Raw genomic sequence first — 16,807 nt, 5'->3', positions numbered from 1 at the left:
CTCCCTTGTGAGCAATTTATTTCCTTTACTGACAGGCAACTATTGACTTCTCATTCTCCCGAAGATGAGATGTCTTGTCTCATCAGGTTTAAATTAGTTTTATCTTTAGCCTTTCCTAATAATAGGCTCTCATCGTGGTGTCATTACTTGATATCTATTTTCTGATGTTTTTCATTAATGGCTCTATATCTTCCAGATATTTTTTCAAGTATTTTTTCCCCTGCTGCTGAGTTATTTAACAGTCAGGCACAGATCAGAGACATGAAGATGGTCTGAAGCTGGTCAGAGACAGTGTGAAATGGCCCAGTGACTGTTGGGTGTGTAAGGCAGGGCTCTTGGGCTGTGGTGGGGCTGTAAGGGACCACCACTTACTCCCTCCCTATCTCTCTGCATCCCTCTGATCCCAGGCTGAGCTCTGACACACCTGGGGCTCTCGAGAGCACGAGTCAGTAGAGTAATTAAAATGCCTTCCATGAGGCAAAAGTGCTGCAAATCCTCTGGACAGCTGTATCTGTGAAAAACAGAGGAGTGCTTTCCATGCTTTGTGTGCCTGGCAGGGGCTCTTCCCCATGAGCAGAACTTCCGCTAGGAAATGTAAAAGGGAATTATTTCACATTATTTCAAGGCAGCCCCTGACTGGGGTCCCTGTTCCTGTTGGGTCAGAGCCATCTTCCTGGGCAGCCAGACTGGGGAAGCTGTCACTGCCATCAGGAACATGGAGCAGGCAGTGCTGCCAGCACAGGCACAGGCAGGGCTGCCAGCCTGGGGACAAGCAGGGTGGCCAGCACAGGGACAAACAGGGTGGCCAGTGTGGGGACAAGCAGGGTGGCCAGCACAGGGACAAACAGGGTGGCCAGCGTGGGGACAAGCAGGGTGGCCAGCCTGGGGACAAGCAGGGTGGCCAGCCCAGCTGAGCGCCTTTGTCTGTGGGGGGTTTTCTCATTGTGTCTTCAACGGTGTCAAGAGCAAAGCCCGTCAGTGTTGAAGGCACCCAGATCTCCTCAGTCTCAATAAGACCAGAGACATTTTTTCCTTGGGCTTCATTCCCAGGAGTTGCTTGCACAGGTGAGGAGGGATGCGGGGCCAGGTCGGCTGCGTGGGGAGAGGATTAATGCAGGAACCAACCTCGTTGGACTTTGTTTATTTTTTCGCATTAACGAGGAGGAGAAAGGTGCCCAATTCCTTGAGAGCAAACCCAGGGATGACAACAGCCTGATGCACAGTGACATGTTCAACGGAGCTGTCAGGGTGCTCAGGGATGCTGCTGGGGAGGGTGTTTGCTACCTGCAGAGTCTTGTCACTGTGGGGATCCCACATGTCCCACACGTGGGAATTACAGAGAGGCTGCAGGACCAGCGATTTGCAGCAGCGCCTCCAGCACAGGGCTGAGGGTGATTAATATTCAGTGCACTGCCATGAAAATGAACAGCCAGACAGGACTGTCCTCCTCCCCTTCCTGCATCCATGAGGACAGCGAGGGGAATGTCTGGAGCACGAGCACGGAGACAAGGTTCGCTTTTGGTCAGGCTGATACAGGATTTTGACACTAAAACAGATGCTTCATTCTCTTTTGCATTATTTAGTGTCTTTCAATCTGTTTCTTCCTTTTTAATGTCATCTTTCTGTTATTTAATTACAGGAAGTTTAAAAAAGAATAGTAGGACGCCTTGGTTGAAGCTATGAGAACCAAACAGGAGGCATTTGCAAAAACAGTTTCTCTTCAAAAAGGGGAAATGTTCTGGTTTTCTTTTCATTAAAAAAATTCCTCCCATAATTTCTTATCAAAATTCTGGTGAAAAACCCTTTTACTGTTGGCAGGAAAGCTTTCCCCATCCCATGTTCAGCGTGGCAGAAGCAGTGGCAACACTAACAGCACCCAGGATGCTCTGGACAGTGGACAGATGCCCCAGGACTTGGAGGACAAAACTCCCACAGCTGGTGACATCCTCAGTGCTCGTCCTGCCCCACCACTGCTCCTTACCTGGCATCTGCCCTGCCCAGGGATGGCTCCTCCATCTTCCTGGGGCTCTTTTCTTCTCGTGTTGGGTGCAGAAGTTTGGAATAGCCTCAGACTAGCTGATCCTGTGTCCTTCCAGCAGTGGGCTGAGCTGGGGCTGGGTGCTCTTGTCCACCAAAGCAGCTGACAACAGAGAAAAGAGGAGCCACAGGCACGGCCAAGGCCACTGTTTGCCTTCAGGGCTTTGGTTCTGCGCTGACCTGGGCCAAGGCAAACCCTGGCTGGTGGCCTCAATCCTCAGGTTGTTGTTCTGTTGTGCAACCAGCAGCAGGGAACTTGGGGTGGCTGCTGCAAAATGATCCCTGTGGGCAAACACAGCTTGGGGTGCTCTGGGCAGGAGATCTGGCACCACTCGGAGCTCTGCTTGCACAGGCACTACCAGCCCCAAGCCAGGCTCCAGCCACAGGGCTCTGCCACAGGTCCCTGCAACATCCATTCCACCAGCCCTTCCACATATATCAGCCACTGCAGGGGAACCTAGTGGGGTTAAAGGAACCTCCAGGTGCCCCCAGCCCCAGAAAAAAACCCCATCTCTGCGCTTGCAACCAGGACTTGCAGAGATCTAGGGTGTTCCAGAGTCACCTGTCCTGGCACACTGGGGCCAGGTAGTGCCAGCAACAGGGACATCTCCTGTTGCAGGCACCATTTGTTATTAATGTTGGTGGGTCAGGCTGGTGTGGGTGCTGCCACTGGCTCTGCAGGTCTCACCATGACTGTTGGCTGCTCACCCCTCCCTCTGTGGCAGTGGAGGTGGGATCCAGCCCAATGGCAAAGCAGCACCTGGAAGGGTTTGGTGTTTGGCATTTTGTCTCTAAGGTTACTGAGGGAACATTTACACCTCTCTTTGCAATCATTCACAGCCGGTAAGCCTGGGATGGGAGTTGGCACTTTCCTTCATCCTCCTCCTATTTCCTTAGGAACTGGAAACCAAAGGTGCCCAACGATGCGTTACGGACTCAATAGCTTGGGCCAAGGCACTGCCACCCCTCCTGTCCTCACTCTCACAGCCATCAAAGGGCACCAAGAATCTGCTCGTCATCTTTGTGCTCTGAGCACATGTAGGTCATTGGCACCAAGCTCCATTTCCTGGAGTCCCCAGTGTGTTGTGTTCGTGTTACTGCAGCCAGAGTGAAAGGCAGGGGGGATGCAACGGGGTGCAGCCCAGACATGCCTAATGACCACATCTCCTAATGACCACATCTCCTGATGACCACATCTCCTAATGACCACATCTCAGTAGTGTTTCCAGCTCTGTGATTAACTGGCAGGGCTGGGCTGACGTCGGGCTGCTCGGGGTATCAGGGTATCGCTTGCTCACAGGCTGCCATGGTGAGGTAAAGGGAGTGAGAAGCAGCAGGAGAGGCTGGGCCGAGGTTCCAGAGCACCTGGTGACACCTCAGTCGCCCCATCACCTTGGGAAAAGAGTGGTGGGAACCTCCGAGGTTTTTAGAGGAACATTTAGCTGCAAGCAGGAGCCCTGGCCATGGGAATGAGGCACCAGGGAGGTGCAAACAGCACCAGGACTCCCCTGCACCCACGGGATGGGGGTCTGGGCAGGACCATGACGGGCAGAGGAGAGAAGGGTGTTGGTGCTGCCCACCAGGGATGACCAGAAGGGCCAGTGTGGGCACTGGGAAGTGGCTGGTCACACATGGTGCTGTGCCAGCGGATCCGGAGGCTGCAGGCTCAGGAATCTGGCCCTGGCCCCACCAGCTCTCACCATGCAGCCATTCTGCTCTGGTGCTGTGGCACAGCCAGCCCTAGGGATGGATGAGGTTTGATGCCACTGCAGCTGGGGGTGAGCTCCTGTGCCTGAGAGTTTGCAGGCTACTAACACCTGCTCACTCCGGGGTCCTGGGGGTCCCAGCCCCAGCCCGGTAGGGAGCTGCCTCGATGGGGCACCAGGGATGTGTTTGTTCATGTCAAACAGCTCCCAGCTCTCTGGCAACAGGTGGGAGCAGGAACAGGCACTGAAAGAACCAGCAGCTCAGGGACAGGGGCAGAATAAATCTGCATAAATACAAATGAGGGGAATATTTATTTCCCACACTGACCACATTTCTGTTGCTACTTTAAGCTGTGAGAGGGGGGCTTCAGCAGCCTAAGCAGGGCTTGGGCTTGACTCAGGCCTTGTTCTGGGGCTGGAGCCACTTGTGATTCCCCACCTTCCCAGCAGACTCACCTATTCAATATTCCTCACAAGCGAGTTACTCCTGTAGCTGATGGGAGAGATAAATAACAAAACCCTCACAAATGCAAAAATCCTTTGGCAGTTTGGAAAGGAACCAAGTCACGTGCTGAATGCAGACGAAGAAAAATCCTTTTTATTGTAAGGAGTAACAGAAGGGTGTGAATCAGCCTCAAATCCACCTCACCCACAATGCAGCACATCCAAATCCACTCGGAGATTACAAGGCAGGATAGCATTCACTCTGATCAGTTCAAAGCGTCGCTGTTTGGGAACAAATCGGCTGAGTGTGCGCCTGGATTAGACTGGGGGCCTTTTTGCCTCTTGAAATCACTGGAAACAGCAAAATTCCCTTTTGAAATGGTAAGCTAATCAAGAAGCAGAAGGAGAGCAAAGACAAAGCATTTACAGCTTTTGGGTTCAGGTTCATCCCTTTTCTCCCTTCCCTTCTCGGGGGTTTGGTGCAGTTGGTGCAAAATTCTGAAATTCCTGAGGGGTGGCTGTGAGGGAACCAAACCCCTGCCTCCAGCCCAGCTGTCTGCTTCCAGCACCTGGAATATCCCTTTTGTGCTGAGCCATTACCTGGCCCAAACCCCAGCCCCAGTGAAGCTGGGGTGGGCGTGAGGAAGAAGCAAGGGGTGAAGGTGTTCCCTTCATCAGTGAGTGCCATAACAAGTGGCTTGTGGCTGTGAGAACCAGGAGAGCACAGAGGCAAGACCTGGGGCTCCTGCCTCTGTAGTCACCAGCCTGGCTAACCACTGACACAGGTAACCAGTGACATGGCTGATCATTGGCACAGATAACCCTGGGCTGTAAAAAGACACCAAAGTCTGAGAAGTCTGAAATGTAGAGCAGAGGAAAATGTGGGGTTTTGGTGGGTGTTCTCCACTTTCGTGTCTATTCTCCATGTATCAAGTCATCTTCCTCCCTTCCCTCCTCCTCCTCCTCAGGAATTGCCTGTGGAGGCACCTGGAGACATCAGGTTTTTAGACAGCCCTGTGCTCTCCCCATCACCTCCTGCTGGCAGGCAGCAGGGTCAGGACTCATCCCACCCAGCCCAGGCACTGGCACTGGCACAACTGGCAGCAGAGCCCTGAGCCAGGTCCCCAGGCAGCAAATCCTCCTTACCCACGTACTTCCAGCCTGTGGCTATGGATTGCTCCCAGGATCGACACCTGCGGCTGGGGGAGAGACACCAGGTCAGTGCACCCCCTCCTCCAGGCCCCCCCAGCCCCACGGTCCCCTGGCAGCCCCCACTGCTGGGCCAGGTTTGGTGGTGTCCCATGTGCCAGTGGCCCGAGAGCCTCCAGCTTTATGGGCAGAGATGATTTAGTGCCCTGAGGAATATGGCTCTGGAGAAGCTGGGACGGCTTCCAACTCTTCCTTTCCTCCCCTGTATATTAACTTTCCATGCATATGAAGCTGAAAGCTCTTCCAATCACCTCTGCAAATATTAATTAATCCTCGCAGCATCCCGAGGACCATTATTCACTCCTATTAAGCAAATATTATTAAATCCTTTTATAAGAGGTGAAGTGACTTTTCTAGGGCTGTGCAGGGCATAAGTAGGAGCGCACAGACTTTCTCTGTGTAGGAGCCACTGCTGCAGAATAGCAAAGCTGTTCACACCTGAGCTGGGGGATGTCTCTGAGGACTGGGCACTCCAACCACCCCCAGCACTGCTGTGCCATGCAGGGTACAAGTGCTCTGTGGGACTCTTCTGAGATGAGTTGGCAGCTCTGGTTGCACCCCAGAACCATGAGGACCCCCTTCCCGCTCTTGGCCACTACCCAGGATGGTGTCCCCCTTTCAGCTGCCCTGTTCTGGCTCACAGACACCCCTGGGGATCCCCATAGTGGCACTGGAGACAGACTCACTCTGGAGGAGCCAGTCGATGAAGGTGCTTGGGAATGGGGAGTTCTGCAAAGAACAAGGAGGCGTTAGAATGTGGGAATGTGGAGGGAGGGCAGCAGTGCAGGGACATGGGATGGGACACGGGATGGGACACAGGATGGGACACGGCTGTACCTGCAGATCCAGCTCCACGAAATGCCCGGACGTCACCGGCAGTTTGGAGAGGGCAGAGTAGATTTTCCCCAGGAGCCCGAAGGAGACGACGCCTGGGGACAGGGAGAGGCCATCAGGGCTGGGCAGAGCTGGCTGTGGGTCCCAGAGCCGCCCTCTGCCTGCAGTGTCTGGCAGAGGCTGGGAGAATATCGTCCTGCCCATCACGGAGTAAAACTCCTCGTCCTTCCTGTGGATCTCAGACCTCCCGGGGTTCAAAGATTCCCGTGAAAGCTGCTGCCCAGGAACTACCAGATGCGTGTCCCATCACAAAGGAAATGTTGGGGATAAATGGGGCAGCTCTGCTTGCAGTGAAGCAGCAATCATGTCTGTGTGAGATTTGACATGAATAGATTTGGGGAAGGAAAACCCCACAGGTTCTGCAGGGCTGCAGTGGAGGGTCCAGGCAGAGCCACCTCTTGGCAGCAGCTTGAGTCTGTCCCTGGTGGGACAAACACCCACGAGAAGAGCAGGACTGTGGTGTCTGGCAGTGGCAGTGAGCCAGGACTGTGCCACCCACAGTGGCTTTGCTGGAGGAGCAAAGCTAGTCCTGCTCCATGCAGAGAGACTCCTGCTCCCATGAATTCAGCTCTCCTCAAGACTCCTGCTGCCCGTGGAGGTGGTTGGACACACAAAACCCAAGTGTCACTCAGTATAGAAAAGAAAACTTAATGACTTACGGTTGAGGAATTGTAGTTTCATGTTGATGATGCTGACCCAGATGTTCACTAACGGGCAGAGCTGCAATGGCAACAAGTGGCACAGCCTTGGTGAGAACACTGTGGGTGCAGCAGCACGTTCCCCAGCATGGCTTGAGTTTCACAGACTTAAATCAGGATGGAACAATAGGCTCTGAGAGCACAGTTCCTCCATGGAAGAAGAGCCATATGACTTGTTCAGCCCTCTTCTTAAAACAGTATAGGTTCTACTGAACAGGACAAGAGATTCTCTAACAGGCCCCTTTGCTCTAAGTGGGGCTGTTGCTTCTGCTCATCCCCCCCAGGGAGCACCTGAGTACAAATTATCCCATAACATTGCATGATGGAATTGAAATTACTCCTAACAAATAAATTCTGACTGTAAGGAAGATCAAGGAATTTTGTGGAATTCACTTATGGGCTGCAGGCATAAATATATATTGCATATATGTTGTGTATATATGTCATCCCTGACCACGGGAGGGGGGTTGGTATAACTGATCTTTAAGGTCCTTTCCAGCCTAAGCTGTTCTGTGATCCTCTGTGTGTGTGTATGTGTGTGTGTAAATCTTCCAGAGAGTTCTGGCAGGACCACTGATTGCAGCTGAGATGCATCTTCACAGCAAAGAACATTCAGACACTCACTAGCGCAGGGACAAGGGTCTTGAGAGTAGAGTTCAGCAAGCTGCTCACCAGGTTGGTGAGGAGGCTGGGGAGGGAAAGGACACACAGAAATTACCAGGGAAGTTGTCAAAACCTAGGACTTGACATCAAGACAAAACGGTGGCTGTGGAGGAGCCCCTCTCATCTTCTCTCCTCTTAATATTAAAAGATGCCACAAGCCCACAGCTCCCCCAGGCTTTAGCAGGAATTGCAGACGCTCAGGGCTTGGTTATCTGAATCCCATAATCTGGTCATTATGGTGTCAGTCCGTGACACTGAAGTTCTGCCCTGCTGCAAACTTGCAGGAACTCACCCACACACTTGAGCTCACCCACGCACTCACCCCTTCCGCAGGTTGACACTGAAGCCACCAAGCAGGTTCTTGCAATCCTTAATCACCAGCTTGAGGTCCCCGGGGGTGTCCTGGGTCACGGCGATGTGTGACGTGATGTTCGTTTCTACCGAGGATCCACTCAGAAAGTTAAAAATCCTGGAAAAAGAGGGGAGTATCGTGGAGGGTTATGGGAGAAACAGAAGCAGCACAGGAGCTGCAAGGACAGGCTCGGCTGGTACAGAGCTTTAGTCTTGGGACTTCTGTCAGGCTCCTGGTCCTGTAGCAGATCACAGAATCATAGAATCATTAAGGTTGCAAAACACCTCTAGATCACCAAGTCCAACCATCAACCCAGCACCACCAGCATGTTCACCACTAAACATGTCCTCTGGTGCCATATCCACAGGTTTTTTGAACACTTCCGGGGATGGCAATAGCACCTTTGGAGTAAGGACAGCTGGAAATGGTTGCAGGAAGAGGCAGCAGTACAGCCCTGAGCTTTCCTCACCAGCCCATTTGCTCAGCCCTCGGGGATGTTTCTCCAGCACCGGGGAGTGTCCCATCCTCCCCAGTGCCCTCAGGCCCCCGTGGCCTCACTCCCTAGCCCTGCTCACCCTGGAAAGCGGAGCACCAGCTTCGAGTACAGGTTCAGCACCAGTTCAGTCCCATGAAGGACCTTCCATGACACTCGGGCGTTCTCGAGGTTCAGCACCTTCAACCTGGGGGTCGACACCGAATCAAACCCACCTTGAGATGGCAGGATCAGCAGGAGCAGACCCTACAATCCCATCTCTTCCCGCTCATCGTTTGATCTGTTACCCATTTGGATATTCCCAGGTAAAAGTGAAGGTGGGGAAGGACCAACCCCTGCTCCAAGAAAAGCCAATCTCAAAGCAGGTTTCTCAGGGCTGTGTCCTACTTGCTCTCAACCACCTCCAAGGGTGGAGATTCCCCCACCTCCCAGACTGCCCATGGCAGTGTCACAGCACTCCCATGGGGAAGACTTTTCCCATTTCTGGTTGGAATTTCCCCTGTCACAGATCCTCATCTGAGCCCAGGACTGGTGGTTTGTACGACAGGGAGGGTCTGATCCCCTGGACACTACTGGTCGCCCTGCAGTGAGCCCCACCATGGGGCTTCTGACTCACCAGGCATAGCGTGATATCCTCTCAGAGGTTCCACCACCCAGCAGGCCTCCTGCACCCAGAAGTCCTCCTGCTTCACCCAGAAGACCATCAAGACCAAGTAGACTTCCGTTGCCTAGGAGACCTCCTTTCCCAAGCAGCCCTGTGCCAAGCAGACCTTTATCTCCAAGAAGGCTGTTATTGCCGAGGAGGCCATTGCCAAGGAGGCCGTTGCCAAGGAGGCCATTGCCAAGGCCTTCCCCACCAAGGATCCCTGTGCCAAGTCCTTCCCCACCAAGGATGCCTGTGCCAAGTCCTTCTCCACCAAGGATGCCTGTGCCAAGTCCTTCTCCACCAAGGATGCCTGTGCCAAGTCCTTTTCCACCAGGGATGCCTGTGCCAAGCAGACCGCTGCTGCCAGCTTGTCCTCCTGCAACAGTCAGAACTCTGTTACTGTCCTGGCCATCACCCTCCTCTCCCAAGCACGCCCACGCCAAGTAGACCTTCCTCACCTAGGAGGCCTGTGCCAAGGACCCCAGATCTGCTGGGTTCATTTCCTGCTTCAAGGGGAGCTCCGCTTTCTGCTCCACTTGGACTTCCCTTGCCCAGGAGGCCGGTGCCAAGCAGCCCAGCTTCACCAAGAACACCTGTGCCAAGCAATCCGCCTTTTCCACCGATGAGACCAGTACCAAGCAGACCTGCACCAAGGGAGTCCCAGTTACTAATCAGACTTCCACCACTGGGAAGATTCCTTTGGCAAGAAAGGTTGGTTTGGCCACGTTAGGTTGCTCTGCTTGTGAGATCTCATAGGGATCCCAGAGCATCCTTGAGCAAAGCTGGGTTCCCCACAGAGATGATCCTGCCAGAAAGCATCTCCCTGATGACCAGAGGGACACACCATGAGCCTAAAATGGTACAGGACTGTGCCATGTCCCTCCCCTGGAAACACAGAAAATATCTGAACTCACCACCTGTGGCTTGCTTTGGGTTCAGCAGGTTGAGGAGGCCCTGGGAGGAGGGCAGGAGGCCCCCAAGAAGGATGAGACACCAGAAGTGTGGCATCTCCTGACCCAGCATCTGTGGAAAGAGCCACATCAGCCCACACACCAGTTCCAGCACATGGGTATATGCAGTCTGGGTACTGGTACAGCTCCCCATCCTTCACGTGCACTGCCCTGGGGTGATGGGGGAGGTTCCCCCTGGACATTTAGCTTCCAGAAACCACACCCCCAGACCCCAGAGGATCAGTCCAGGCCTGCAGCACCTTCTTCCCACCCAGAAAGGTTGAACCACTACTGGTTAGCAGGGAGTAGCTGGAGCCCGGTGCTGCACTGCTCCAGAACCATCGATGTCTGGGCTCCCACACTGCAGAGCTGGGTGCCTGATACTGCAGGGAAGCGAAAATGCCATTTTAAGAGAGGAAGAGGGATGGAGATGAGGGAGGAGGACCTTGTACTGAGAGAGATAGATGGCTTCCCACCACTCCAAAATGGCCCTGTAAGTAGAACTCTCAGAGGGGCACAGCCGAATAAAAAATGACGACTGTCTCAGTAGTGTCCTTCTGCCCACTGTGAAGAGTACGCTGAGTTATTAAAACCCAAAGCACAGCCAGAATCAGACTCACTTTCCTGTGGGCAGATTGTTTGTTTTTCTCATCTTGCTTCACTCAGGCAGTGAGAAGAGCCCGTTTTCCCTGTGTTTGATCTGCCCCGAGCCAAAAGAACGCACCTTCAAGGACCTCCTGTTCCTGCCCAAACTCGGCTTCTCGGGGTGACAATGCAGGCTGGAAAGTGTTTATGCACGGAAAGGTGTTTGCAAAGAAAGGAGAAGAGGCTCCTGCTGCAGCACTGCCGTGGGTCCCAGCTCCAGGAGCACCTGCCTTCACAGCCTGTGTCCCAGATGGAAACCCTGCCTTGTCCCTCCTGAGGAAAAAAAGGTACAGATTGCAGAGGTTCAGCATTGAGAAATAACATTATTTAGGTCAGACTGAACAACTTCTTTGTTTCTTCCAGATACTTTTAAAAAATCCCTCTATGACAGTTCTCGGCACAATTAAATTAGACTTTAATTCACTCGACTGTCTTTTACATTTTCCCTTTGATCAGCACGTAATGATGCACAGCTCCTGTAGCCACGATTATTGAACAGGAGAGAAGGAGAGAGGCTCGAGCAGCTTCTATTGAAAATCGTGTCAAATAAAATCAGTGGGATTTGTTGGAGGGGCTCTGCGAGACGTGCACAGCATTGCAAAAAGGTGCCAAAATGGATGTCAGGGCTCTTAGAAGAGCTCTTAGAGAGAATACGTGACCAAGCAGGCAGCTATCTCTGCAGTTATTAGCAATATCTATCGGGGTTCTGCTCCTTGGTCACACACATTTCAGCGAGCTGAGCATCTTGCACATGCAAAAGGCACGTCTGGCTTTGCAGATAAACACTTATTTTACACCAGCCGAGACGAGGTCTGGAAAGCTGAAAATTGCTCTGAATTCTGGTCACCGAGATCATGAAAAAACTCCCAGTCCTTTTCTGCCAGCTTAGTCATTATCACAAACTTAACAACAACAGGAATAAACATGGAGTTTAACAAGGAAGATCTCTGCTAGTTTTAAAAATTAATTTTCATAAATGATTAAATGCTGCTACAGAAATCAAAGGAAAACATCATTAAAATTCCTGCTTTTCAAGCCGAGTTACATTGAGCTGTGGGTTGCCTGATGGAGCTGGCACGGTGGCCATGGTCCTTCAGTGCCACTTACCTGGACCCTTTGATGTCACAGTGGAGCTGCCCATGGTCACAGCTGCTGGCAGTGGCTTTTATATACCCGACGTGAGGAATGAGGAAAGCCCAGGGAAGGATGGAGCAGGGACATTTCCTCTTTGCTGGTTGTGAAGTGTGACTCCCCTGGAATCCCAGGGAAAGGAAACACAGGTCAAAATGTTTGCAATATTTGCCTTTACGGTTAACTTCATATTCCCTCGTTGGGAAATGGCTGCATGCATGGCCTCGCCAAGTCAGGCCCGTGACACTTCCTTCTCCAGAACTCATGAAACCCAAACCCTGCTGCGCTCTCCCATGACAGTGGTGAGAGCAGGGCACAGAGCCAGGACCTCTGCCAACTTCCACAGCTCACCTTGGAGCCCCCTGTTCAGGGGTACACAGCCCAAGGAGTCCCTCCTGAACCCAAGGGAAATATCCCAACCCCTGTGCACAGATGGAGGGGGAAGATGCAGGATGTACGTTCAAGTCCACCTCAAGGAACTGGCCTGTTAGCAGGGGAAGGCTGAACACAGTGTTCTGGATGCTGCCCAGCAAACCCAGGGGCACCAGTGCTGGGGAGAGAGGAAGGGAGTGTCTGTATTTCCCTGTTGGACTCAGCTGAAAATCCTCCCTTCATTGCCCGGCAGCTCCTTTTCTTGCAGAAGAGCAAGGGAGCTGCTGGGGGTCCCTGCTCCTGGCATGGGGCAGATCTGGGGTCAGGGTGAAGCGAGGGGTTTGCTCTTTCCCCCCAAGGTGCAGTGGCAGAGCAAAGGGTGTCCCAGTCCTCCCACAGCTGGAGTGGAGGTGACACGCGGTGCAGGGCAGTGACAAGACGTGGGACCCATCATGTCCTTACAGTTCACAAGTCCCAACTGGTCATTGACAAGTCCCAGGGTGATGTCGACCACCAGGCAGAGCTGCAGGAGTCAGGGTGGGCTGGTGAGAACCTGTGTTCAGAGCCAGACAAGGACACACAGCCCCACCTGGCTCTGCAGGGCTTCCCCTGGGCATGGGAGCACCAGGCTTGTGGGATGGCAGCCCCAACAGGGACTCCACCAGCTCTGAGTGTGTCCCTGGGCACCTTGCCCTTCCCCAGAGAAGTGAGGTTAGGACTGGGGCCCAGGAGCCCACGGGGGATGGCTAGAAAGACCCTGTGGCTTTCAGGTGGGAGGAGAGACTCCATTAGTCTGTAACATGGTCCAGAGCACTGTTAGGAACTCCCAGCACTTGGACAGACCTCATGTTGAGAAGGAGGAAAAAGCTTCTCCCAAGCTGCTGGAGACATGGTACGTGTCCCCCAACTAATCCCAAGCCACTGGGTGGGTGGATGCAGTAGCCCTGGAACACTGACTGTGCTCCTGCTCTGAGCACCAGCGATGCCATGGAGAGCTGCACTGCAGCTTTTCAAACTCATCACTCCTTCCCAGAATAGGGTTTTTTTCTGATTTACCAGATTAGGAAGAAGTCTGTTCAGGACGCTTGCCAATAAATTATCCACAATTGGGAGCAGGCTGTGGAAAAATAAAGGAGCACCATGAAAACAACCTGCTGCAAAGTAAATGGGTCTTGTTAAACAATTCCCTATGAATAGCGCCGAGCACAGACCTCCCGGAGCAAGGCAATTGCAGCAGCAAAGTGAATCGTTTCTGCTTGGATTTTGCATGAGATAACTGTAATTTGCATCCCAAAATAGCCAGTGGGAAATTTATTGCTGCCTTTTATCTACTAGTGCATAGTCTCCTTAAATGAACAGAAACAACCTCAGCCCGAGTGGCTCCTACAATGTACACACCATGTGCTCACATCTCAGGAGACCCCACACCATGTCAGTTAAAATGACCTGTGTACGTGGCACATGGGACAGAACTGTCCCACAGGACTTCTGGGAGAGCACATCTGTTCTCTGTGGCTGTGTGAAGGGCACACAGAGACCATCACCACCAGCCCGTTGTTCAGCCCTGTGACACAGCCAGTGAGTGGCCATCACCTGAAGGGATGTGGGACAGAGATGTATAACAGGGAAATGCCTTCATGCATTTGCCATTCACAGGGTGGGGCTGGCAGAGCTCGTGGCGGCAGAGGAGGACACCACCATCACTCACCCGCTCAGAAGTCTGATTTTAATGCCACCAAGGAGGGTGTCACATCTCTCTGTCACCAGCTTGGGGTAGCCCATGCCATCCATGGTCAGCCTGACCCTTGCTGTGATGTTCACCTCCACGGTGATGTCAAGCAAACCCAAGAGGCTACACAGGGAGAAGGGAGTGACCTTCAGAGCAACAGCCCCTTCCCGAGGGACAGGAACAGTGTTCCCCCCGAGACACCCTCCGGGAAGGTTCTTCCCCTGCTCCCAGCACATGGCTGGCAATGCCACCAGCAGCTCCACCCCCAGCTCGACTCACCTCTTGCCATTGAGGGCCACTCGGGTGTAGAGGTTGTGGTTGGCACCAATGTCAGGCAGGAGCCTCAGGGACACCCTGGGCAGCGTCTCCTCCACGATCCTCAGCCTGCAGGGACAGCGAAGGGGACACTGCGAGTGACAGCCCTGAGCTCGGCACAAACCAACCCGGCTCCACTGCTCACACGCAGCCACGCTGAGGAGGTGGGCGAGTCAGAGACCAGTTGGACCAGAAATGGCAAAAGATACCGAGTTTTCTCAGTTATTTACCTGGTTTAGTTATTTTCCAGTTTTATCAGAAGCTTGGTTCTTTTGCTTTATTCTTTTTTTCTGCTTCTGCTGGGCTTCAAAGCAGAGTTAATCGTGTGGGCTGCAGACGGGAGTGTTGGCTCTGCAGCAGCCACCAGCGCGCAGCTCGTGCACCCTCTATGGGCAAACGCCTCCTCTGTTCTTCCCTGGGCAGCTCAGGAGGCTCCTTTGCGATGCAAACCTGCAGGATTCCCAGGCAGCTTTTATCTCGTTTTTCTCAAAGCATCAGCTCCAAACCAAACCTGAGCATCTACCGAAGCTCCCCCAAAACAGCACTGAGATGTTCCCCCTGCAAGGCACCCGGACGGTGCTGTCCTTACCTGGTGAGCCCCTGGATGGTGCTGAGCAACCCACCTTCCCCGAGGATACTGAGCAGGCCACCGCCTCCCAGCAGCCCTCCATTTCCCAGGAGCCCTCCTCTGCCAAGAAGGCCACCAGAGCCACTGAGGATCCCTGCTGTGCCGAGGAGACCTCTGTTGCCAAGCAGACCTCCTTGTCCCCATGCTCTTCCAGCAATCCCCACAGGGCTGCCATTCCTGGGGGCATTGCCACCAGCTGCTGGCCAGCCTCTGGGAGGGTTTCTGGGACCCCCACCATAAGCACCTCCACCACCCCCTGCACCCAGCAAGCCACCACCAGCATCACCCCCTCCACCGATCGGGCCTCCAGCCAGTCCTCCCAGCAGCCCTTCACCACCACCACCCAGCAGACCACCAGTAATACCACCAAGCAGACCACCACCACCACCAAGGACACCTCCTATGAGGCCACCCAGCAGGTCCCCACTTCCATCAGTGCTGGGATATCCATTTTGGAGTGGCAGCTCTCCCAGGGCACCTTGGAAGACTTCTTCTTGACTGACAGAGCCTGTAAGAGCTGGACACATCACTTGCCATCAGACCCTGCACAGAGCTTTCTCCTTTTAGGGGTCTGGCCAGTTGAAATTTTAATTACATGATTTTCACATATTACATAAATTTCATACATTTCAATATAAGTAAAGATTTTTAAGCCAGGGAAAAGCATTGAGCAACAGGTTATTGGACACTCAGTATCAGGCAGCACTGTTACTCCAGAGTCCAGGGCTAAAGGGAAGGAAAAGGAGCCTGAGATTCTGTGGCTGTAACAGTGAGGCTGTGCTGATCTGAAAGAGCCATGCTGGGAATTCAGCTTATTCCAGAGAAATCCCTGCTGGCACTTGCACACCAGCTGGCACACACAAGTTACCGTATCAGGGAGAATTTTTTAAGTTTGCAGCAAGTGCACAGGGAGGCTTCAGAAAAGCACCAGGAGATTTTTCTCTCCTTTAGTGCTTGAGGAATGTCAAGGAGTGATTCCTGAGGATTGCCCCACCCACCCTGCAGCTGCCAGCTCCTTCCCAGCAGGCAGTACTTCCACAGCCTCCAAAAAGTCCCTGTGCTGGGACACCTCCCCGGCCACTCCAGGCTATAAGGGCCCTTTTGTCCAGGTGCCCTCAACACTTAATACCTTTGTGAGATCAAATGTGCTTTTTTGGGCAACCTAGTGCATCTTACACAATCAGGGGATATATATGCCTCTAAACAAAGGAGATGTGAGCTCAGGTTATCCATGCCTGGTTCCAGACAGAGCCTTGCACAACAAGCACCATCAGGCTCCATGTGGGATCTGCTGCCAGCAAGTTGCTGGCCAGGAACTGCTCCCTGCAGTGGCTGGAACAAGGGCTCCAAGGGAGTGGGAGATGTCAGCAGGAGCTTTGCTATATCTGTGCCAGTGCTGCATGGCAAGCCCCTCTCTGCCCTCCATCAGTTGGGCACAAGATGGGCTGCAGCAGGGCACCAACCACCACCAAACCCAGTGCCTCTGTGAGTGGCTGTTTCACACCTGGTGTCACAGGCTGAGCTTCAGAAACACTCTCTGAAGGTACCAGTTTCTTGGCTGTAGGTGCAGCCTCCTCACCTTGCTGTGCCACCCCTCTGCGGGCCATGTGGCAGAGGGACACAGTGCAAATGGGTGCTGGCAGCCAGAACTCGTATAAATAAATATCCAGAAAGGGAAATACTGAGGCAATGAGAGATTTTTATTGAAAGAGCAATACAAGAGTAATCTTTCTGCCTAAGGAATAGCTGTGGATGTTAAAAGAGGCCCCAGAAACACCCTAACATCCACCAGCAGAGTAGGTTTCCCACCCCGATGCCAGCCAGAGGCAATCGCCGGCCTTGCTCAGGCCACAGCCACAGCACAGGGCAGTGCTTGAGGGAAAGGAAGAGGGAGA

General features: G+C 53.2%; 2 protein-coding genes across 2 annotated transcripts; both read right to left on the bottom strand.

The window, feature by feature from the left end:
* Window positions 1–5,285: 5,285 nt before the first annotated feature.
* On the bottom strand, window positions 5,286–11,920 carry LOC113948527 (BPI fold-containing family B member 4-like). Its single transcript, XM_027646191.1, has 12 exons — window positions 11,845–11,920; window positions 10,817–11,010; window positions 10,057–10,165; window positions 9,601–9,786; window positions 9,113–9,518; window positions 8,579–8,683; window positions 7,974–8,120; window positions 7,613–7,676; window positions 6,950–7,010; window positions 6,234–6,325; window positions 6,083–6,125; window positions 5,286–5,386 (listed from the first exon to the last, which is right to left on the bottom strand). The coding sequence occupies exons 3-12, from the start codon at window positions 10,163–10,165 to the stop codon at window positions 5,355–5,357; spliced, it is 1,245 nt and encodes a 414-aa protein (XP_027501992.1). The 5' UTR covers window positions 10,817–11,010; window positions 11,845–11,920; the 3' UTR covers window positions 5,286–5,354.
* On the bottom strand, window positions 11,529–15,439 carry LOC113948450 (BPI fold-containing family B member 4-like). Its single transcript, XM_027646079.1, has 8 exons — window positions 14,998–15,439; window positions 14,874–14,937; window positions 14,249–14,353; window positions 13,949–14,092; window positions 13,297–13,357; window positions 12,703–12,763; window positions 12,327–12,418; window positions 11,529–11,639 (listed from the first exon to the last, which is right to left on the bottom strand). The coding sequence occupies exons 1-8, from the start codon at window positions 15,437–15,439 to the stop codon at window positions 11,529–11,531; spliced, it is 1,080 nt and encodes a 359-aa protein (XP_027501880.1).
* Between the last annotated feature and the right edge of the window lie 1,368 nt (window positions 15,440–16,807).

Source organism: Corapipo altera, unplaced genomic scaffold (assembly GCF_003945725.1).
Source record: "Corapipo altera isolate COAL_440 unplaced genomic scaffold, ASM394572v1 64, whole genome shotgun sequence".
NCBI lineage: Eukaryota > Metazoa > Chordata > Aves > Passeriformes > Pipridae > Corapipo > Corapipo altera.
Note: the sequence above shows the minus strand (reverse complement) of the source record. Positions and strands in the feature narration are given on the sequence as shown.